Below are 23232 nucleotides of genomic sequence, written 5' to 3'. Positions count from 1 at the left end.
GAAGTGTGCAAGTGAAGCCTGAGGGCCGAATCTGAGGGGCCGTGCAACAATGGTGAGGAATGGGAGCCGCGCGGTTTGAAGACGAGAGCAGGCGAGGCTCAGGGTCTATCTAAATGGGCTTGCTGGGATATCGACGCGTCGTCGTGGCCAAGGCTCTGAGAGCAGAACTCAATGGGGGCGTAGTTCCGCTCTGCGCACAGAAATGGCGGCGTGAAAATTGGGGATCCGGATGGGCTCTGGGCCCGAGTCCTGAAGTTGAGATGCACGGTGGGGGGGCCTAGTGGTGCCAAAGACCAGGGATCGTGGCAAATGGTTGCTTTTTGGGCGATCGAGCAGCTGAGAGATTCGCAGGCACGATTTTGAACTGGCTTGAGGCTGGCTCGGGGCTGGCTGCAAGTGGTCGGCGCCACGGGGAGAGAGGGTGTTGTCGAGCTGTCAAGTCGACTTTTGGGATCCTGCCGTTGCCTCTGTATCGTATTCCTCGATTAAAGTTGGACAAGAAAGTAAAAAGTGGCTCACCGTCGTGGCCAATCTAGACTTCAACCTCGTCGCTTGCTCCGTCACTGTGCCAGCGGTAGCCGGCGGTACCAACGCAGAACGAGATTCGCTTGGCCGCTTTGTTTCTCTTGCCTCTGGCCTTGTTTAGCCAAGATCTGACACGGCTGGGCAAACACTGGTATGCAACAGGCCGGCTCGATCACAGGCAACAGCTCTTCCACCTGGTGATGATGATGGTGTCTCGGGCGCTTTAATGTTGTCAGGTACAGAAGACCCCCGAAATCGAGAGATCAATAGTTTCTGAATTCCTCGACGATTGCCGGGTCAGATCAGACACTGCCTGTCTTGTATTGCCAAATCGTAGTGGCGGGCGATGTATTCCAAGGTGGTGAGCATAACACTTTTTTCTCCTGGATAGATGCTGTGCAAATGCAAGAGGACGTCGAATTGAGACGAGGCTTTATTGAACGTCTACGTGCTGGTGTTTTCTACAATATTTGCAAGCACAACTATACACATATATGCACATTTTGCACAGTCACGGTCCAAATGTCCCAGTCTGTCTCTAGCACTGAGCATTCGGCACGTGAGTACGGAGTACCATGATCGTTTACGTATAGTTGGTGTCTGCCTAACAAAAACAGCAGGAGCTTTGAAGCCCAACTTGCAAAATGTGACTTTCAAATGTCGCTTCAGCCCACTCAACCACTTCACGAAGGCGCATGGAACAGCAAATTAAGTAGGTAGTCTCCATGGTTCGAGAAACGACCCCAGTGCTCGACTCCACAAGCTATCGATTACCAGGTACTGTCCTTCGAAAAGCACGATGGGGTAGATACTTGGCTGCTACTGACCTAGGCTGGCAGGTGCTTGGCTGACACAATACTGTGTATGTACGGAGTCCTTCCTGGTATTGCTATTTATTATTCCCACCTTTGCCCCGGGCAATCATTCTCTTTGGTCCACCAACAGATTTGATGGCAGAAGCTGATAGATGAACAGTATTGCTCCGTACATACATCAGTAGATGAGCTCGAGCGACGACATCAACGCTACCTGGTTAGCGCCGACATGGATACTGGTCACATCACACCCAGGTCCATGTACGGTGGCAGCTGTCCCAGGGCTCTTTACCCCAAATGGCTGGAAGAGGTTATCGCTTTCACCAAAGTGTCGTTGATTTTGGCTATTGGACGCCGAGCAGAATCCAATTTGTGCGCTGGTCAAAACCTCGTCATTATCTCCTCATGGGCAGAATACATATGGCCTCGCTGTTGCCAGCAAGAGTAGAACTACGCTCAAGGAGGGAGACTTATCCGTCTAAACCATTAAAGCATTCGGCGTTGTGCAGACATGCCCTGGATCCGTCCATACTCAGCATTGGAATGTTCAAACCTCCTTTTCGCAGCGATTTATGGGTCGTGCAAATAGGACAACCCCTTTTTTGGCCTTCCACAGCGCCGAAAGGCGCAAATAGCCATGCAATCTACGGGATTTATGCCCTGGTTGTTACACTGTGTGAGATCTGCGTTGGGCATGGCCATGCACCCCGCCGTACAATACCACCTTGCCCACCTTCTCGTGGGCCTCGTCAACTCATCAACTCGTTAAATCGTGGGCATAGTAGTAGTATTATTAAAAGTACAAATATTGGACGGGGGTAATTAATTCCCTTGCCCAGCGCTACCCAACATGACCCGCAGCCCCTGAGCCGAACGACAATGACGTTGGCCGCATTCCAACAAGCTCACGGCCGAATCACCACTCTTCCTTCTTTTTGCGGACTGCTGGCCGAGAGAGGAGCCCGAAACCACAAATGGCCGCGTCACGAAATGTGTTCTTGTTATACGGAATAGCCTCGAAAGCGTTATGCCTCTATGATAAATCATTTTTCTGCTCTCTCTGGTCGAAATGGCATCGCCAATTTAGTTGAAATTGGGAGCACAATCGCTCTGGCCCCCCCCGCCTGCATGCCTCCGGTCACTTCTCGTATCGAAGCCTGGGTGCAAGGCTCTGCCGCAAATGAAAGAGGGCCATAAATGACGACCGCAATATGAAACTGTGGACGTGCAGACATCCAACAGCGTCTCCCGTAAGGAGTCGTTTGCTCGTCTTGGGCCGACTTCAGATCTTAGACGCGCTTTGCACGAATGCTTGTTCCAAGAGACAATTCTTCTCAAAGCTCAAGTGTGCTCGCTCCAACCACGTTCCGGAGTCACAATAACGTACTACAAGGCAAGGTCCCTCGACACTAAGCTCTACAGATCCTCTTATATTAAGTGGAAGACGGACAAAACGAATCTGGCTGGCTGGGGTACACCGCTGTAATATCTTACACGCAATCGAAACTCAGATGCGATACCCCAATATATCTCGCCAGAGACTCTTCGCCCGACTTGCGCTGTACTACTCATGCACACCCACGGAGAGATGATTTGTCTTCAGGTACTCCATACAATTTGGCAACCCGATAGCGCCTTTGCATTTCACCTTGTGACAAGACACGACAAGTGCGTGGTTACCGTGGTAGATCTTAATTAAGTGGTAGTACTTGCTCCCTGGCTTGGATTATCACCTCGGTATTTTACTGAGTTGGTTTAGTAATTGCGCCACTGAAGAAAGCTGTCAACCTGACAGTGAAATACGCACTCCGTACAGTCTCCACCCTTGCGTCGATTACTATCCAGGGCATGGTCAGAAGCAGGGGCTCATGCTTGTGACATGTGGCTCTGAGTGAATTAATACCTGCACTACTAGTATCAAGTCGAAGTCTTCCGGTACACAAACAAATCTCAACGAAACAGTACATAATTAGTCGATGGCAACGGGGCTTGCAGCGTGGTGGCCGAGATGCCCAATCACCAATAGAGAGTCGAGCAAGAGAAGCGTCATATTCAGCTCAAGCCTCGTCACCACGGCAGATGTAGGGGAGTTTCCAGATTCTTCCCCATAGTTTCTTCAGCTGTACCAATATCGCCTGACAACGCACGCATATCAGCAGGAGAAAACATCCCCCGGAGGAGGGTTCAAAAAGCAGTTCACTGACCTGGCCCTCTGGGCGCCCAGTACTCCCCAGTTTTGGAAATATCTACATGATCAGTCCACTGGATAAGGGTCGAGGCGGCTTCGTCGGATGTGACAGCTGCAATGAAGTCGTCAGATCTGATTCATGGGCTGTGAGGATGGGAGCAGATGTCAACATGTATGAACTCACCGCCTCCAGCGTCCCAGTATTTGTCATAGCCGACTCCTTTCGTCATGTCGGTGCGCATAAATCCAGGATGGACAATACTGATTATCACGCCTTTCTCCTTCAAGTCCAAACTAAGTAGCTTGCCAACCATGTTGAGCGCCGACTTGCTAGCATGATGAGCATAGTTGCCACCGCCCTCCTTCTCGTGGCGGAGCCCTATGCTCCCAGCCTCGGAAGACACCAAGATAACTTTGGACCCTTGGTGCAGCAGCCCAGCGTGAACAAGCCGGTGGACAATAAAGACTGGTGCAACGGAACTAGTCGTGTACATTTGGAGCTCTTCATGCCAATTTGGGCCCTTTTCAGCGCTGATGTCCTCTGTGGAGAAGTGGCCAGCGGTGATTATCTGTGGTGGTTGGACGTTAATAGCTCAAGCGACATGTTTGTCTCGTATCGTCTCCAAGGATACTCACAAGTGTTGACAAGGGCTTGGCGTCGCCGAGAAGCTTGACAATGTCGTCTCCAACAGAACTCTTGGTCAAGTCGACGCCGTTGAGCCACTTGACGTGTTCCGGAAACCCAGAGGGGATCGCGTTAGACCGAGCAGTTCCATACACGACGTTGGCGGCAGTCGCCGCATACTGCTTAACCAGACTGGCACCCAGACCTCTGGTGGCCCCGACAACCAGAATCGTTGACATTTCGATCGGGCTGGGGAATGCGTGGTGTGAATAATAGTGATTCGTTTGGAGGTTTATTGGAATCAAATGCGTCACGGAAATCTGGAAAGAGTACCAGACGTTGAGCGTGTGTGGATATACTGGTCGACATCATGGTGACATAATAGCGCCAAGCCCAAGACGTTGACGAGTGCAAGATGGATGCCCCGCCGGACCACACTCGACCTCATCAATTGATTAATGCAAATTATGTCAAGTACAGCATTCTCTCTATACAGGTTAACACATCCCGCATTGATTATTCCTAGACTCGTACACAACTCTTTCAACTCGAACGCATTGGTGTGTGCGCTACGGCAACCGAGCTTCCGTATACCAATACCAATGGCTTAGCTAGCTTGTGTCACGCCATGGCTGACTGAGTTCCAATCCGGCATGTCCACCGGTTGGCCACGGGAACATGGAAAAGTTGCCTATTCGACATGTGCATATCATTCATGCAAAATCATGGGTCATGCTCCTTGTAAATAAAAGGGAATCGATCAATTGCGCTGCTTGAAACTAGGGTGAGGTGACACAGCAGACGGGAGGGGAGAGGGCCGGTTTTTAATCTTCTCCATTTGTCAACACAAACGCCAACGTTGCCAAGCCGGGATTCATCTCCTATTTGTGCCGGGCGGGTGATGGGGAGCTACGCAGCTGCGTCTTTTCAGAGTTGGTGCCGCTGTCACCAATGATGCCAATTGTTTTGACTTTGGCCAACGCAACAAGTGAAGTACGACGTGGGAATCAGGCGTTGAGAGCAGCCACGGTCCAAGCTGTTCTGCGGCATGAAACACTTTGGCCCAAAAGAATGGGTTCCCATTTTCAAATGAGCAAAACTGCACTGGTGTCGTGAGGATATACAAGAGAGTAAGCGAACGTTCCTCTTTCAACACTACGGATCATATATATATATATATATATACGGCCCGTGAAAAATCTCGGGTCGAGAGCCACTCACTCACGTCTATCAGACCCTTCCCTCTCAGTTTCTCTTCACACTCAATGAGACTCTTTGACCCGAGCCGTTATCCAAATAATTACATAGTCCACACATTACATTTCTACGGAAATCTGCCCATCGTGGCTGTTCTCTCCCTCCCAACAATAGTTGTCGTCAACCATGCCGCAGCAAAACAAGATACAAAAAAACTCATCACCACTTTATTTCTCACGCCTCTCAAGCCACAACCTTCAAAAAGCTAACCCAACACAGATTCAAACCATCTGAATTCCCCGCCCCCACACCTCATTCTCCCCCCACGACCGACCCTTTCAACCCCTTCTCCCCGTACATCCTCCTCTACATCCTCGCCGTCATGTCTCGGTGTGACCAAACATGCCTGGCGTCATGTACAGCGGCGGGGCGCAGCCTCATGTAAAGGAAAAAACAACTCATGTTGTGCTTCGTCGTGCCTGTACACGCCGAGGACTCTTTGCTCGCCACGTCTCATGACTATCCAGCCCGACTACATAGAGGCCCTCACGAAACCAAAGCACACCCAGCTTCAACATACAAATACCATCCATTGAACATTGCCCCCCACGCGGCATCAACCTCCTCCCAAACCACCAAAAACGTCCCCAAAACCCACAAGCAAATAAAAGCCATGGCAAAAGTCCCCAACGGCACCGGCGGCAGAAGCCACACGCAGCTCGAGCACGAGCTCGCCTCCCGCGGCGCCGCGCTGTCCAACAACACCATCCCCCCATCCGAGTTCCTGGTGCGGTGCGCGCCGTCGGCCGGCCTCATCGTCTCGTGCGGGTGCGTCATCGTCGACCCGGCCGCGCGCAAGGTCGCCATCGTCCACGACCCGGACACGGGCATCACGCAGCTGCCCAAGGGCCGCAAGAACATCGGCGAGGACATCCACGCCGCCGCCCTCCGCGAGGCCCACGAGGAGACGGGCATCCCCGTCGCGCCGCTGGCCCTCAGGGTCGCCACCAGGGCCACCCCGACAGAGGACATGCTGCCCCTCGTCGCCAGGACCCCGGACGGCTTCCCAGAGGACGTCACCACCGCCGTGCGCAGCTGCGAGCCCGTCGCCGTCTGCCACCACAGGTGCCCGGGCACCTTGGCCTACAAGCTTGTCTTTTGGTACGTCGCGCGCGGGGACTCGAGCCTGCGGCCCGTCGACGGCACCAAGGAGGCCTGGGAGGAGCACTACCAGGTCGAGTGGGTGGGTGCCAGGGCCGCCGCGGGGAGGATGAGCGTCGCCGCCGACGGCGAGGTGATACAAAAGGCCATCGAGGACATGGTGGCTTCCGGCTATGATATCTAAGTAACGGGCTTACCTGGGCGCGGACAGCATTTGTAGAGTGGGTTCAGGATAAAGCGATACATGGACGGCATCAGCGTATGTAGAAACTAGACATGATGCAACATGTTACACCAATGGTGGGGGCAAGGCACGTGGTGCTGGGTTGAAAACATGCTTCGTGCTAGACGGGATCAAGATGCGTGAAATAGGCTGCGATTCGATACATCATGGCCCTTGTCGCTATCCAACTCGATATGCCCAGCTGGTTTAGCAAGACAGTCACAATCGCCACCAGAAGTTCCCATAATCGACCATCAACTTCATGTCTGTTCGTTTCACACCCATAAGATCCCCCCCTGCGCCATGATGCTCCCCATCCTTATGATCCAGAATACAAAAAGTTCAATAATAGTCCCATTACAGCAACAACACATGCCGTCTCCTCTTCTCGTAAACGATGCTCATGAGAAAAGGGGAGAGAAAAAACATTCAAATGATTCCAACTACCCCTCAAATTCAACTACTCCGGTTCCTGGAGCCGCAACCGTCTCCACTCTCGGTCGTCCCTCTCCGGAGTTGACATCTATTAGGTCCTGGTCCTGCTCTTTCGATGATGCTCCTGCCCCTGCGTCTAATCCGTCTAGTAAATCGCGATCAGAGCTCTTGACGGACCGGTTGTCCCCGCTGGGACCGCCTGGTCCTTTCCGAGCCCCGACCGCGATGCCAATATCATCGTCGTCCTCCTCATCATCCTCAGGTCGCTGCCCCGGCAGCGCATTCTTCTCAAGTTCCTTCTGCGCCTCCTCCATGCGCCGGCGTACTTCGGTTGCCACCCGCATCCCGTCCGTTACAATGTTGTCCAGCACGCCTCGCAAGCCACGTCCTGCTCCGTGCGGTCCAGGCTGAACGGGAAGGGGAGGCTTAGAACCAAAGCCAAGGCTGGCAAAGGTTGTCAATGACGAGCTTTGTGGTGTCACTGCTGCGCTCTGGAGGCCCTCAATGATATGGAATGAGAAGGGGAATGAAGACTCAAAAAATTGCTCCAGGAGCTCGTCAGCGAGAACAACCATTCTAAATGTCGGTAGCGTCATATGCAGGGGCTGCGCTGGGTTCAGTGCGGCGTTGGCAGCTTCCGACTTGGCCTTGGAGACCTTGCGCCGCGACTCGTCGTTGGTGTCATCCGCTGGCACTTCCCCGTCGAGTAGCATTTCGTTCGTCTTCTTTGCTTCCTTTGGCGACCCTGATGGAGACTCCAGCTCCAGAAGATCCTCTTCGTCCTCATCATCCCCTATGGCAAACGAATTCTGGTCTGCCTCGGCGTCTTGTGGCGTGTTGCTTGTATTCTGGTTCTGGGGGTGATCCGGATCGGCGTACTCAAAGCAGCGGCGGATGAAGGCGCTCACACTTCCGAGGAACCGTTCGTTGACAGGTATACCCGCTGGTAAGCTTGCCTGAGACTCATTTGCGCTACCAGTTTCACCGTTAAGCGCAAGGCTTGAGGCATTGGGACTGAGTGTTCCCTCGAGCCCACGTCGTGATAGGAACAGCAATGCCTCGGAAATTCGTAATATCCCTTCACGGTCAACCTTGCCATCACCATCATCATCGTATAGCTCGAAGAAATAAGTGATAGTGCCCATAATATCTCTCTTGCCCTTGATACCAGCCAATCCTGTGACAACATTTTGCAGCGTCAGAGCTGCGTTTCCATCTACATCCCACTTCTTGTACAGGCGCCGCAGAAACTCATGCTCTGCAGGCTCCGGGCCAGCACCCCAAGGGGATGTGAGATCTGGAGATTTCCGAGCAGTATTGAACTTGGGAGATTTATCGCCTCCAGTCATGGTGTCCCTTCTTGAGTTTCCAGGGGAATCAGACAATGCCCATTTACACATGCTGGCAAGGAATTCTCTGAATGCGTCATAATCCATCAGATTTGTGCTTGGCCCTAGCCCTACGCGGCCCTTTTCCACCTGGTTAGGCGCAGAGGAAAAGATTTCAGAAGCTCGCATTCTACTTGTCTTGGCCCGGCGCTTTTGCTCCTCCTGAATCATAAGGTCTCGCTGTTGCCGCTCGTATAATACACTGTAAAACCTGTCGTACAAGGCACCGAGCTCCTCTGTGTTGAGCAGCTTGCTATCGGGTCCCAAGTTTCGAATTGCCGTTCTCTTGGCAAAATTTTCAATGTTATTCAGGACCGCATCCTTCTTCTTTAGTCGCAACTCGGTGATGCTGCTGTGAGTGATGCCAGAGAACTCCTTGAAAGCAACTACCATGAGCTCTTGAAAACGGGTGACGGCTCGAAGCTTGGGGTTCTCGGACTTGGGGTGAGCCGACTCATCCAGCCTGGAGAAATACGCCTTGAGGACGGATATGAAGGCGCCGTCGTCAGCGGCATCCAGCAACTCTTCACCATTTATTCGCAGGATTGCTAGGCCGACCTGGAACAGCACCTTTGGCCCTTCCACAAAGAAGACATCCAGTACGCGGAAAGCGAATATTAAGGGCATTGAGTTGATGTACAAGGACAAGAACCAGGGCAGCGAGACAACTGATAACTGAACATCGCTCTTGACTAAATGTTCCCAGAGAATCGGCATCGTCCTTTCCACCAACGACTCGAACACCTTTTGGTCCAGCAGGGTGCCGTACATGGTTGTGGAGTAATAGCCGGGAACAAGACGATCGCAAAGAGATGAGAGTAGGAAGAAAGCCTGAGCCTCTGACATGTAGATGAGCAGCGCCGCCACGACAATATTCATGGCCTGGCAGTACCCAACATCAGGATTTACCCAGCTGTATGCAGTAAGAACCCTGCGAAGCCTGCCAATACCTTCCTCGCTTTGGAAACCGGGATACTCGGGCAGACTTCGATTCAGATCCTTCTCGATCTCGTCAATAGCAAGCGACTCTTGCCCTTCAAATTTGGTCAAGGTATCGGCATACAGAGTTGGTTTCTCAAGTCGCAAGTACAGCGAACCCGAAGTTAGTTCCCATATCTCTCCTCGTAAACGATTTGGCAAGCCGACTCGAATGAGCTTGTGGAATGTGGGTTGGCGTATAAGGGTCGAATTTCTTCCATTGTCTCGCAAGTACTCGGCCCAGAGTCGCATCTTGGCCCTGTCTCGCAGCTTCTTGGGGTCGCCGGGATACCTAAACACCATGCCAAGACCGGCATCGGGCGGGTTTGAATTCTTTTTTTCTTCAGATCGAAGGAGGTGTTCGGAGTAGCATTCAGCAACGACCTTGCGGAGCTTGCCGACGTTGCCGACACCGGCTCTCAGGCCTCTCTTGAGTCCATCGCAAAACCGTTCGCAAGCAGGTCGGGAGCCGGCTAGATGGATCGTAATTCGTTGTTCCTTGGCATCTTTCATGTCCTTACTGCTGTCTTTATCTTTGGGGTTATCTGCTAAAAGCCCATTCCACGTCGTAATGGCAAGTGCAAACTGTCAAGAGGAGGCGGCGTGTTAGCACCTGCTGATAGCTCGGTCGACACCGCTTCACCATGATGCCCGGTGGCGCATGAGGGCAATCCTACCTGAAAATTCTGGCTATTTAGTCTCTCAACTCTTCTAATCGCGCACAGAGGAAACGTGAAACCATTCCCACTTGGCCCCGCGCCATGGGTCGGGCCTGTAAATGCCAGAGACGTCGAGGCGGTGGCAGTTTGTACGAAGCTTGTGGGCGTGGTAGAAAAGCACATGTACGACTCGGATAAATGCAGCTTTCCGGGGTAATGCCATCCTCGATCGTGGTCTCTATCGCCCTGGGTAGCATTGGAAGGTGGGATGGTAAGCTCGGCATTGATCTCGTATAGGGGATTTTGCGAGGAGGGCAAGCGGAACTGGTTCTGGAACAGGGAGGCCTTGGAAGGGTTCCGATCGGAGCTGGAGAGGTTGAGGCCTTGGGTCGGGTCAATGAGCTGCTGGGCCTTTTGCACAATGCTCGTGAAATTGGAGAACATGGTCGCGGATCAGCGGCGCCGCATGGCGGTGCGAGAGGGAGCGGGCAGCTTGACTACCAGGTCGAGAACTAGGGCGGCGGGCTTGTCTGTAGAATCGGGCAGAAGGAGCTGTAGATGCAGTTGTTTGTCGCGAGGGGGGTATGCAACGGCAGGACGGTTACGAATCCGCCGGGTCGTGGTGTTGAGAAGACTATGAGTTGCAAGAATGTTGGACAAGATGATGATGGAATGGGTGGGATGGCATGAAGCAGAGCAACTCCATGTCGGCTTCTACATGCTGATGGATGCAGCCAATGGAACACGGGCAGCACAGTTTAATGCTGCGAGGCAACACGGGCAACAGGGGCACTTGTTGGGCGACGGCAGGCGGTAGGCTGACATGGGCTGTGGGCCCAGCCGTCAACTCGCCCCGTGGTGGCTGGCAGTTCAATGTTGGCCCAGCGCCTGTTGATCTGTTCCAGCCAGCACATTGAGTCGACTGTTGTCGATCTGTTGACATCGATGGCCAGTCGACCAGTAATAATGTTGGCTGCTGTCAACTGAATCTTGATTGGGTCCAGCGGCATCAAGTCAATGCTAACACCAGGACATCTGCACCGTGCCCGTGCCTGGAGTTGATACAATACAGAGTCTTCGCACCATTGACCTGCACCTGCGTGTGCCTTGTACACTGGTGCATTGAACCGATTCATCCTTTTACTCCAAGCTGGCATCATGCATCCGCCTGTGCTGCGCCTCGAGATTGCAGACAGCCCTGAAGACCGCCAAGACCACTTGCAGGACCTGCAGCGCCAGAAACGCCAGATATGTGCAAAAGAAAGAAAATAAAAACAGAGCATGCTTATGAGGCTTAATCCCAAGGTAGAATATTAAGCCTGGGATGGTTTCTTTACTCCAGCATTCAAGTTGGATACCCAGGTAAGTAATGCTGTCGCGCACATTGAGCTCTGTGTATCTTGTCTGGTGGTCCCCATTTATTCTCTCTTCCATGCAAGTCCTCCAGTAAGATACAGGCATACAACACTTACATTGAACTTCAAGGTATCCGGTAGTATATGTTGTAAAGGGACACATTGCGCTATGTTTCAAATTGCCTGTTCGAAGTGCCAAAAGCTTAGATGTTGACAGAAAAGTAAGGCTCATCCGCTCAATATCATCCCAGCTTTATTTACTACGAGCCAACTAACACTGCAGCCCTGCGGCACTAAAATATATCACGTTTAGCCATAAATCCAACCATGTCGATTTTCACGCATGTTTAACCTGCCCGATTTAATAGGGTAGCGATTTGTCAAAAGCCCAGATGTGTATATATATATACTAGGTTACATATCCCCTTCTAGGCCACGCATACAGGTCGAAACGACCACGACGTCTTCTACAAAAAAAAACACGCAAGGCCCTTATCAGCAACCATCGTTGAACATTCCAACAAAGTTAGGACTATATATATATAACGTCCAGACAGAATATTAAAAAGCAAAAAAAAAGAACTCCGATGCGGGGAGTCGAACCCCGGTCCCTGCGGCACTTCCAAATCTGGTAATATGAAAGCGCAGTATGATAGCCGTTACACCACATCGGATGTCGGATGCTTAGGTGCCGAGATAAATTACTAGATAAATGATTCAACCATTCCGTCCACCTCGTCGTCCAGAATATCAAAGGCGGTCAACACTCTCCAAAACGAAAAGTTTACTCTCCCCTCCCCTTTATCCGGTGTATTCCTCGCATCGGAACGGCACACATACAATCCTCCCAGCCGGCTATGTAGAACATTGGACAATGAATACTGGACAAGTCCATGGCAGAGGCGGAAGCCAATGCCGAGCTACCCTTGGCGTACCTTCTCGAGCCTCCCAAGCAATAAGAGGCGAATGGCAGCCACGGCTACGCTATTCGAAGCCTTGGCTTTGGGAGACGCCATCTGGCCCGATAGGAATTCTACCCTTTCTAGCACAGCATTTTGCTGGTGTTTTTTGTTTCTAATTGGTCGGGGGGTCTACCGGTCAATCTTTTATATGGACTTGAGTCGGAGCCCAGACCGAGTCGACCGCTATTGGTCGAATAGCCAGCTTGAGTGTAGTAACTCATTTCGACGAGGAGAAGTGACGTGAAAAATATCCCGCCAGAGAAGGAGACCACGAATATCAATGGGACGAGGCTTTTCTTGAAAAACAAAGCCAAAACTGGATCTCATAACGCAAGATGTCCTCACATCTTGCAGACAGACCTCTACCCTATAGTGGCAGGATAATTGCTGCGCTCTCCCCCTCCACCTCATACAAATAACCCCGATGCGACGTGCTACACTGGTCTTGTTTCGATATTGAAGGGTCTTATTTTCTACACATGACCAATATACTTAATCGACTCGAGTATCAGGTCTTGGGACATGCTCAACAAATTCTCGTCGCTAACCAACTGATGGGAAAGACCTTGGTCACCGCTGAGTGCGTTTACCTTTGTTGCCCATATGACGGACCGCATTGACCCGAGCCGTGCATTGAAAAAGCTCGATCATCATGTCGATTTACATGAAGCTATTTGCAGGCGTTAAGGTTGATTGCTGAGAAGGCGCTCGGCGGGTGCAACTCTGGTCTCATGGTGCGTACTGACCGGGCGGCAACAGTACGAGGATCAGTCGCGCGCTAATCAATGTCTTTAGCTCGTGTAGAATAACACGGCCAACTTGCAACGACTATGAAGCAAAGTCATATTCCGACATTCCATCACCGTAGCCGACTGGGTTTGTGAGGGATCGCGGCAGAGCAAAGCGAGGCGACACGACAATCACACAAAGGCTGGTGAGTATGAAACAAGCACCAATACTGCAGGGCTAACGAAAGAGGTGTGATGAAATATGAGCGATGGGCTGCCCTTGATGCATGAAGAGCACTGCACGTGACATTGATCCCAGCAGGATTCGATTCATTCAAAAAGCTCCCTAGCAGTTTGAGGAACGAGAAGCTGTGGCTGGCAGGATATGTTGTCCCATGGCCAGGTGTGAACGAATATACAACGGTCAACTACTGTTGCATTATCAATGAACACAATAGGCAGGTACGGAGTACTTGGTACCTTGTCTGGGTGAAAGTGCTTGGGCACTTTATGCCGCCCGCTGCACTAGGTACTTGCGTCCCCTTCGAGGCAATGACAGCCGGGAAGGAGCTTTGAAGCGGGTATTCCCAGACGTGACTGTAATAGGCAGCTGCATTCAATGTTCGCAGTTGAAGCATAAAGGCTCTGAATATTTTGCACCGGCTGCTGATTCGAGCACACTCGGTCGAGCAGCTTGGAGTTGGAATGAGCATGCCGATGTACCTAGATGCGCCCACATGGCCTCAGGCCCACCTTTCCCCCACCACATAGTTACGTCATAATTTGGGATAGCAACGGGGGCGCCCCTCTACATGTTGACACCCAAAGCGTAATCCTACGTAATCTTGAGTCCCTAATGTTCCTCAAGGTTACGGTTGCAGGCTCGGCTGCTGTGGTCCCCGATGCTCCCCGCCATGTGCGTGTAAATGCTACGTACCCGAACGGCTGGGATCAGGGCGCCTCCGGGACTGATTTGATTGGGGTTTGCTCCAGCGCCGCCAGCAGCAGGTTGGGCGTTTTGGCTTGTGGCTTGTGACTTGTACTCCGTAGGCAGCTTTGTTTTGTCGGATTTTGTCGGTTTGTGATTGTTGCCAGGTTGCCCATTTTATGCTCTTAGGCTCTCGCAAGGGTTTGCCTGCGCTTGCCTGCGCCTGCATCCGCAAATGCACTAGACATGCGGATGCTGGGAGTACATACTGCTACATCTAAGTACTGTACCTAGGTATACGCGCATTGTACGTGCACATATGTACTCCGTACAGTATACACTAGTACACAAGCACACATATTATCCATAGACTAATACTAGTAATATGACATCCTCGAGCGCAGTCTTGGCGTTGGCCCCCGTCATTCCAGGCGCACAATGTGTCAATACAATGCTAGCTCACCCCGGCACCGTCACCGTCTCAAGTCGCAACATTAACCGACGCAGGCAATCCTGTCATCCTCCTCCCCCAAATTCCGGAGATCAGCATCCACGCCGGAAAGCCCGACGTCACAACTGGCTTGCTCGAGTGCCCGAATCCCCATCCTGTGGTTGACCCGTTTCTTCCACATTCCTACTTACGTGACTTGACCTGTTGCTCCCGTTGCTCTCGCGCCCGCCTCGCTCCGCATCTTGTGCTTGCTGATATTGGCCTCATCCCCAACGTCGCTCCAACGGCCGCTACCGTCGCCGTTGTGCCGTCATCGATTTGCTCTGCTCTTTTTCTGTCCGTTGCTGCCCAGAGTGAATCCCGCCGAGAACCGCCCCGTTGTCCAAGCCTGGTGCAAGCCACCGCTCAACTTGGGCACCTCGTTATGCCTCATCAGGTCTAAATCAGCACCAGAGCCAACCAACCGAGTCAGCTTAGTCGGACAGAACAAGAAAAAGGCACGTCACGGTTGAATTGCCGCCTCGACGAAAAAATACCGTCAAGTCGGAACCGGCCCAGATCCTCGTTATATTTTTTCAATTGTATTCTCGACCGTTTTTGGCCCGCCTTCCTCCCCTCGGCCTCTCCTCCGCCTCTCCTCCGCCTCTCTGACTTGTCGTGGCCATTTCCCGTTCGCCTCCGCGTCAAATTGCCGCGCAGCTCGACTGCCTTGCCTGTCGCTATCTCGCAGAACGCATCATTCGTGAGGACAGAGCAGAGGGCGCATGGTTGGAGAGAACCGCGCTGGCGCTGCGTATTGTCGTTGATCCTGCTCCCTTTCATTAGCCACATCGGGATCCTGGTGGCCATGGACCGCACCTGAAACCACCTGCTCAAACGGGGGCGATTGATCCAAGCCTCAATCTCTCTTTCAACACATTTTCGAAACAACAAAGGAACCATCAATCTGAACTGCGTCTTGTGTATATTACTAGTGTCCTCTCTCCACTTGGTGCTTCTTGGGCCGCAGCTCGCCGACAGCAGTCTCTCGACATCAACGCCGACAGAATGGCGGCTACTGTGGCACAGTCGCAGGCGCCAGCCAACTTGCCCTCGAATAGCCTTACTTCGCCAGCTGCGCCAGGCTCCCATGCAGCGCATGAGGATCATTCTTTTCACAATTGCCAGGCGCATTCGAAAATACAGGGCGGACAAGCCGAACCTTTGCCACAAATCCATAGGTTCGAGCCCAGCAACTTCAATGTTGTTCGCACCCTCGGAACAGGTTCGTCACCCAAACATATGCATCGTCACTTCCGCCTTGATACATCCCCCCTTGACCCCAGGTAGCGCCGCCAATTCAAACCTAACTTAGCCATCTAGGCACATTTGCGCGAGTATGCCTTGTCCGGCCGTCCAATGCCCCCAACATCCCATTAGAAAGGGACACCACGGGCGCCGCCCAAGTATACGCCCTCAAGATCCTGCGCAAAACACAGGTCATCAAGCTCAAGCAAGTCGACCATGTTAGACATGAGCGAGCCATCTTGGCCGATGTAGCCGGCCACCCCTTCATCACCAATCTCCTCGCCTCATTTTCAGACCACGACTCGCTATACATGCTCCTGGATTACGTCCCCGGCGGCGAACTATTCAGCTACCTCCGCAAATTCAGGCGCTTCGACGAAGCCACGGCGCAATTTTATGCCGCCGAGATTGTCCTCGTCCTGGAATACCTGCACGAGCAGCAAGGCGGCGTGGCCTACCGAGACCTCAAGCCGGAAAACCTCTTGCTGGACAAGGACGGCCACATCAAACTCGTAGACTTTGGCTTCGCCAAGCGACTGGGCTACAAGGGCGACCACCCCGTCGAAACATACACCCTCTGCGGCACGCCCGAATATCTAGCCCCCGAAGTCATCCATAACAAGGGCCACACCACAGCTGTCGACTGGTGGGCGCTAGGAATCCTGATTTACGAATTCCTAACAGGATATCCGCCATTCTGGCACCAGAACCCAATTGAAATATACAAACAGTAAGAAGAAAACTCCGGTCCCGAGACAGACCCAAACAAGAGGAGAAAGCTAACAGGCGGAATAAGAATCGTCGAAAAACCAGTCACATTTCCCCATGACCCGCCCATATCCGACGAAGCCAAAGACATCATCTGCTCCTTCTGCACCATCGACCGCTCCCGGCGCCTGGGCAATATCAGCGGCGGCGCCGCCCGCGTCAAGGCTCACCCCTTCTTCCGCAACGTCAACTGGGATGACCTGCTCGGCCGCCGGCAACTAGGGCCGATCATCCCGCCGATACGGTACGCCGGCGACTCGCAGTGCTTCGATGTATACCCCGAGGACGACGGCCGGCGAGACCGGTACACCGAGGAAATGGCGCAGCAGTATGACGGGTATTTTGCGGATTTTTAATAGTACAGCATGCCTTTTTACTTTTTACTTTTTTTTTGGGTTCTCGTTTGGACACGACTACATGGCTGGCCGGCTGTCCGGGGGAAATTGCAGCGGGTAGGCGTAAGAGACGGGCATTTTTCTTTTTTCTTTGGCTCCGTGTAAATGAAATGCTTCGTAAGAGGCAACCATAAAGATTGGGAGAGAGCAGTATTGTATTTTTGTAACATTCGTGAGAAAAGGGAAAGGGAGGGTCTGTCATTGTAGTGATGGTACCCGCAGGCGTTTAACTTACATGTCCACCGAGTGCCGACCAGCAAGAGAGAGGACTGGCGAGACGAGACATTGTTTCACATCAGCGTTGTACGACTTCAAAATTACTCTGTAGTAATGACTGCATCGAACAAATCTTGAGTCAAAATACATGCTCATTTCGTGGTCTGGATTGTTGAGAAAAAAAAAAGACAAAAAAAGGTGCCCCTATTAAGTTTACGTACGGGTTTGCTCGAAACGCCCACCCCCAAAAGTAACTTCGTTTATGCGTCTTTCATGCCCCGTCATGTCGTCTCAAAAAAACACGAGCAATAGTCTACCCATGATGATCTGGAAAGCAAAAAAAACAAAAAGAAAAGAGAGGAGCCTGACTGGCCCCTGGGAATCTATCATTCCTCTGGTAATACATGTCCGTTCCCGCTCTTTACCACGTCTTGTACAGCCACCATGCTGCCACGCCGCCGGCCAGCAGCGTGGCCCATATCCAGGCTCCCTCCTTGGTGCTGCCCAGGAAGGCACCCCATCCCACGGCGAGCTCCCACTGGCGGGCGACCCGGCGGCGCGACCAGGCCTCGGGGTCGACTTCTATGGGTAGGCGTACTCTCGGGTCCTTGAGGGTCTCGCCGTCGGCGGTGTGTTCTGTCGATGCCGGCGGGGACAAGTCGTGTGGCGGGATGAGGGGAACCTCGACTCTCAGGTAGACGGGGCGGTGGTCGCTGCTCCTCAGGAGCGGCAGGGCGTCGTAGGCGATGACATTCATGCTGGGATGGTCGCCGCGCGACTTGACCCACGGCGGGAGGTCGAGATACTGCACGCGGTCCGTCCAGCTTGGGTATCTGTGTTTTGCAAACTTCCACGGGACCTCGGTCTCGTCTTGGTCCGGCACGGCCGACAGCTTGGGCTGCACGTCGTACTTGTACGTTGGCGGGAAGCTGACCTGGTGCTCCGACAGGCCGTGCATGGTCCGACCGGCACGCCGCTCGCGGGTGAGCTGGTCCAGGGGGAGGAAGGCAGGATAGTAGTTTGGCGAGGAGGGATCCAGGCTCGGGAAGACGGCGTCGGGCGGCGGGGAGGAGGTTGATATTCTGTAGTTGAGGTCGCCGGCGACGAATAGGTGCGACGACGGCTTGAATACTGAAATGTCATGCATGGCCCGTTGGACTTGGACGTGTTGCTCGTCGTGCACGTCGTGCAGCAGGCGGTGTCCCTCGGTGTCTTGGTCGTTATTCTCGGCTGGCTGGGCGGGCACACGGGCTCCCTCGGATCCCCTGAGGTCGTTCAAGATGACCTCGGGATCGCCAAACGTCAACCCCCGCACAATAGCTGCCCAGTTCGCATTCCGCCGGGCCAAATTCCACTCCATTGCCGCCAGATGCGCCGCTACAAAGGTCACCTCTGTACACTTGGCCCCGGTGCCGTCGACGTCGTACAGCGCCCGTATACCCACGGCACCTTTGTTGCCCATCTCAGCGGTACCAAAGCCGACCTCGGCATGCTTCAGGTTGCGTATCCTGTCCGGGTCCCTGGCGAAGAGCAATATCGCCGTGTATCCGACATTGTGGGCCGCAACAAGTGTGTACGAGCGACGCTGGGGTGAGGGCGGCTCCGGGCCGGAGACTGTTTGCGCTACCGAGACTAGAGGTTCTTCTCGTGGCGTGCCGTTTGATTCGTATTGCCTGGCAGCGAGATTCACGGCGCCATCGAAGCGCGCAAAGTACTCCTCGAGGTACCGCGAGCTGATGAAGGCTGAGCTCAGCGGTGCGACTTCCTGGAGAGCGCTGCACAACCCGTTAGCTTCTGACAGAGGAGGGGGAAAAAATACTAGAAAGAGAGAGCCGAAAAAAAGGGGGGGGAGGTTGGTAGCTTACAAGACCACAACATCTGGCAACGTGGTGGCATTATTCGTAAATGCGGTGTGCACATGGTTCGCGAGGACGTCGACATTGACCAGCTTCTTTGCGCAATTAAAGGTGAGCATCAGCAGACCAAGAGTCGAAGGTGCCATGGCTGCTTCTTTCGTCGAGCCGTCGACGTTGCGCGGGTTGTCGTCACTCACGAAGCCGGCACGGGTGCTGGAGCTGGAGTTGGTGCTGGCGAGGGACAAAGGTTGCTCGACGTCGAGCAAAGTCCATGTCGACATGGACGACGCCATGTAAAGTGAGGTCAGGTCAACTTGTAGTTCCTAGGTACTTGGTACGTGGTAGTTTGCTGCGGGCTCCCGTCGTCAAGGTCCAGGGGTTCGGCTGGTCTGTCTAGGTCAAGTCTGCTGCTTCGTCGACGGGGGCTGCCGGTCCGATCAGCGTTCAGATCCCTCCGTACAACCGAGTACTCGAGTCTGGTACGACCGGCGACTTTAATTGATGCCTCGATGTCCGTCTTCCAAGCCCGCTCGGTACTTAGCCAGACTTGTTGGGTGTCGTGGGCCACGCCAGCCTTTTAAGCTCAGCGCCAGAGTACCGGGCAACCCACCAGATCGACTCCTTCCTCGTCAGACCATCTCTCAAGCTGCTCAGAGGCAGCCAGCCACCTGGTGACCCGGCGACCCGGTGCCCTGGTGCCCTGGTGAGCCTCAACTTCCATTCGAGTATTGTACAGCCAATGTTTCAAAGCTATTTTCTGCAGAAGGGAGCCTCAGTCGAGCACCCCCCGCAGCAACCTCGGGACCTGATTGGCTGTCCAAGACTTGTTCAGGCGGCCGGAGCTGCCACAGGTCGATAAACTTCAAGCCATGGACACCAAAACGCACCAGACACCACATGCAGCTTCCTTGTGAACTCCAAGTGCAGCGCAACCAGACGAGTTCAAATGAGCCCAAGTACGGAGTAGAAAAACTCCACAGCCGTAACCCCCCTGTCGGCCGCTTGTCGATATCATCCACCCAAGCCAGCGGCTAACGCGGAGCTTTGGGCCTTGGCTTCTACTTAGTTCCCCCTGTACGTTCTTAATCATGGGGTATACGTGTGCCGCATGCTTCAGACCCTGCATCATCCGCCGTCTCTGCCTCCATGTGACCTGATCTCTGCGCTCCTCGTGAGGACTTGCCATTACGACAAAGCTGTCTTGGTCGCTCCAGACCCGCCTTGGGCTCACGCGACTGCAAAACATTGAAGGGCTCAATGTGCCGAGTCGTGACCGTTTTTGCCTACCATTTCATCTCCCAAAGACACAGTCAATTACTATCATGATAAACACACGTCTCGAGCTTCACCCGGTAGATCCAATACGTCCAAGACATTTCATTGTAGCAAAGAAAAACAATAAGCACTCAATTGTTGAAGACTATCTGATGTAATACTGGTTTGTCCGTCTTGATATGGCCATGTCTACCTCATGTCGGCGGTTCTCTTTGCACGCCAGGGAACAGAGCTGAAGAGCAAGCTCTCGTAATAGACATGCATCCGGGGCCTGAAAGCCGAATTGCGGGCAAACCGGGCCAATTTCGCAAATCAAATTAAAACAGCCCATCCTCCAAACACTACCACCACGTATCCTGCGCTTGAGTTCCTGCTGAACATGACATGCCTGATCATGCCTAGAATGCCAGCACCGCCTCATGCAAAGTATAGCAGGTCCAGAGCTATATCATCTGAAGTTACACAGCCCACACGCCCTGGTAGTATGGCGTGCAAGGCCCCGAGACCGATACAACCTTGCTAAGCAGGTTTCGTCGACTCCTCAAAACCTCCCCAGAAGCCGCCTCGCGATGCGGGACAAAAACCAGAATTTCAAAGACAAAGAGTCGGGTGAGGTGCAGAACTGATGACCAAGGAAAGATAGGAAAATGCCTACTAAACGTGAAACGCAGCTGTACCGCAACGACTGGGGCTAGGGCTTGAAGTGGAAGTCTTGCCAGTAGACTTCAAGCTTTAGCGCCAAAGGGTTTTCGCTACTTCGCGTAGATCTGATCGGCTCCATGAAACATGTGCATCTAGAATGCTACTGCAGCCACATACACGTGCCCTGGAATTTTGGCAGTCTGCCATAGACAGATCACCGGGCATGCCGTTCAGATACTGCTGTCGAAGAACAGCGAGTAATTCCATTTCATCGCCCAGGGATGAGTCCTGATCGACGAGGTGAAAGAACCAACTGCCAACGAAGAACGATCCGAGCCATGCGTGAAGTCGTGAACCCTACAATGCGTCGAAGAACGAAATATAGCAATGCGCGATGATAAAAATAAAGCGAAATAAAAACAATGACGGGTTTCCGGATGAAATTTCCCACGACGTCGACTTTCTGCCGGCAAGTTTTTGAGATCTGTGGTAGCATAAACATGCTAGCTGCTTCGACTCATCACATCTCTTGGCGCATATAGTCTTGAAATTTCCGTCGATGATTTGGGAAAAAGAATAAGGCATCCATGGCAGTGACTCTTTCGTCTGCCGTTTCAAACGGGAGTCCCATATGGGGGCAAGTCAGTGATAAGCCCATGTATTACGGATCAAGTCGGCCGGTGGCTGCCAGAGGCATAAGCCGCTCCCCTTGAAGCAGAGCGAAGCCTGTTTATCGTCCACTGAGTCAGCCATAGATTGTCAGCACATTTTCCCTTTAGCCAGCGGTATCAAGTACAGTCAACGCGCGCAGGAAAATGACTCCTTACAAGAAAGAGAAGAATATCGTTGAAGGCTGGGCTTGTTCTTTATCACTCACATCCTGTCGCTTCCGCCAATGGCACGGTTGGTATCCGGAGTGTCGACACCAGCACCAGATCCGCGTTCAAGCATTTTACGCCGAGAGCTCGGGATAGCATTGGGCTTGGCGGCAGACTGTACACCAGTGGCAGCATTGGTGCGGGAAGCACGGGCCTTCTCGTCATCTTCAGGGTTGGCTTGGCCAGCAGCCTGAGCGATGGCCTGGGCGTTCTTTTGGTACTTGTAGACAGTCCAGTCGAATACATAGTCGTATTGGAAGCCCTCACGAACGAAGAGATCGCGGAAGATCTTGCGGAGATAGCTGTAGTCAGGCTTGTCGTCAAATCGAAGGGAACGAGTGTAGTTCAAGTAGATGGCAAACTCGTTGGGGAAGCCACGGCACAGGACTTCAGTAGGGGTCGTCATCTTCTTCTCCATAATGCGGTCATACTTCTGCTTCTTCGTGGCAGCCTTCAGACCCTGCCAAGGGAGAGATCCACGGCAAAAGTAGAGCATGACGTAGCCGAGAGACTCCATGTCGTCACGGCGAGACTGCTCAACGCCCAAGTGGGTGTTGATGGATGCATAACGTGCAGTGCCGGTCAAATTCTTGTTCTCACGGTACGGGATATGGAAATGAGTCTTGGGATCTCGGTATTTCTTAGCCAGACCAAAATCAATGACATTGACTTGATTGCCCCGCTTGCCAATGCCCATGAGGAAATTATCCGGTTTGATATCACGATGGATAAAAGATTTGGCGTGAATATACTCGATTCGGGAGATCAGTTGGTCGGCGAGCAGCAGGACGGTTTTCAGCGAGAATTTGCGGTTGCAGAAGTTGAAGAGGTCTTCCAAGCTAGGACCAAGGAGATCGAGCACCATCGCGTTGTAGTCGCACTCGGTACCAAACCAGCGAACGAACGGAATACCGACACCTCCAGCGAGTGACTTGTAGACCCGGGCTTCATATTCGAGTTGGGGATGCTTGGCCTTGACGGATTCAAGCTTGATGGCAATTTCCTCCCCGGAAATGATGTTGGTGCCGAGATAAATATCACCAAATGAACCCGAGCCAATCTTTCGGCCGATGCGGTACTTGTTACCGACACGCAGATCCTGTCAGGTAAACCACGTTAGCCAATGTATTAGAATACGTAAGCGATGTTGGTTGATCACGATAGTCGAAGGGCCACATTGCTGAGGTTTGCCGTCATCCGGAGACTCGTGCCCGTTCGATGATGGGTACATATCAAAAAACTCCTGGTGCTAATTATTCTGCGAGGGTCAAGTGGTGTTCCATACCATTGTAGTCAT

The 23232-nt window shown here is 52.8% G+C and overlaps 6 protein-coding genes across 6 annotated transcripts; 2 read left to right on the top strand and 4 right to left on the bottom strand.

The window, feature by feature from the left end:
* Positions 1 to 3536: 3536 nt before the first annotated feature.
* On the bottom strand, positions 3537 to 4392 carry MAA_07424 (oxidoreductase; the record flags this gene model as incomplete). The annotated part of the gene is made up of 3 exons (XM_007825422.1): positions 3537 to 3640; positions 3713 to 4097; positions 4165 to 4392. The coding sequence occupies 3 exons, from the start codon at positions 4390 to 4392 to the stop codon at positions 3537 to 3539; spliced, it is 717 nt and encodes a 238-aa protein (XP_007823613.1).
* A 1631-nt stretch (positions 4393 to 6023) lies between these two features.
* MAA_07425 (NUDIX hydrolase domain protein) lies at positions 6024 to 6695 on the top strand (the record flags this gene model as incomplete). The annotated part of the gene is made up of 1 exon (XM_007825423.1): positions 6024 to 6695. The coding sequence occupies one exon, from the start codon at positions 6024 to 6026 to the stop codon at positions 6693 to 6695; it is 672 nt and encodes a 223-aa protein (XP_007823614.1).
* Positions 6696 to 7177: 482 nt separating this feature from the next.
* Positions 7178 to 10638, bottom strand: MAA_07426 (GTPase activating protein (Gyp5); the record flags this gene model as incomplete). The annotated part of the gene is made up of 2 exons (XM_007825424.2): positions 7178 to 10120; positions 10213 to 10638. 2 exons carry the CDS (start codon positions 10636 to 10638, stop codon positions 7178 to 7180), a joined length of 3369 nt encoding a protein of 1122 aa, XP_007823615.2.
* A 5027-nt stretch (positions 10639 to 15665) lies between these two features.
* MAA_07427 (cAMP dependent protein kinase 2 catalytic subunit) lies at positions 15666 to 17029 on the top strand (the record flags this gene model as incomplete). Its single annotated transcript, XM_007825425.1, has 3 exons — positions 15666 to 15882; positions 15981 to 16635; positions 16702 to 17029. The coding sequence occupies 3 exons, from the start codon at positions 15666 to 15668 to the stop codon at positions 17027 to 17029; spliced, it is 1200 nt and encodes a 399-aa protein (XP_007823616.1).
* A 676-nt stretch (positions 17030 to 17705) lies between these two features.
* Positions 17706 to 19433, bottom strand: MAA_07428 (phosphatidylinositol polyphosphate phosphatase; the record flags this gene model as incomplete). The annotated part of the gene is made up of 2 exons (XM_007825426.1): positions 17706 to 19059; positions 19150 to 19433. The coding sequence occupies 2 exons, from the start codon at positions 19431 to 19433 to the stop codon at positions 17706 to 17708; spliced, it is 1638 nt and encodes a 545-aa protein (XP_007823617.1).
* A 2497-nt stretch (positions 19434 to 21930) lies between these two features.
* Positions 21931 to 23232, bottom strand: MAA_07429 (casein kinase I; the record flags this gene model as incomplete). The annotated part of the gene is made up of 2 exons (XM_007825427.1): positions 21931 to 23034; positions 23221 to 23232. 2 exons carry the CDS (start codon positions 23230 to 23232, stop codon positions 21931 to 21933), a joined length of 1116 nt encoding a protein of 371 aa, XP_007823618.1.

Source organism: Metarhizium robertsii, assembly GCF_000187425.2.
Source record: "Metarhizium robertsii ARSEF 23 chromosome Unknown MAA_Scf_3, whole genome shotgun sequence".
In the NCBI taxonomy this organism is placed as follows: Eukaryota; Fungi; Ascomycota; class Sordariomycetes; order Hypocreales; family Clavicipitaceae; genus Metarhizium; species Metarhizium robertsii.
This window is presented reverse-complemented; position numbering and strand designations above follow the sequence as displayed.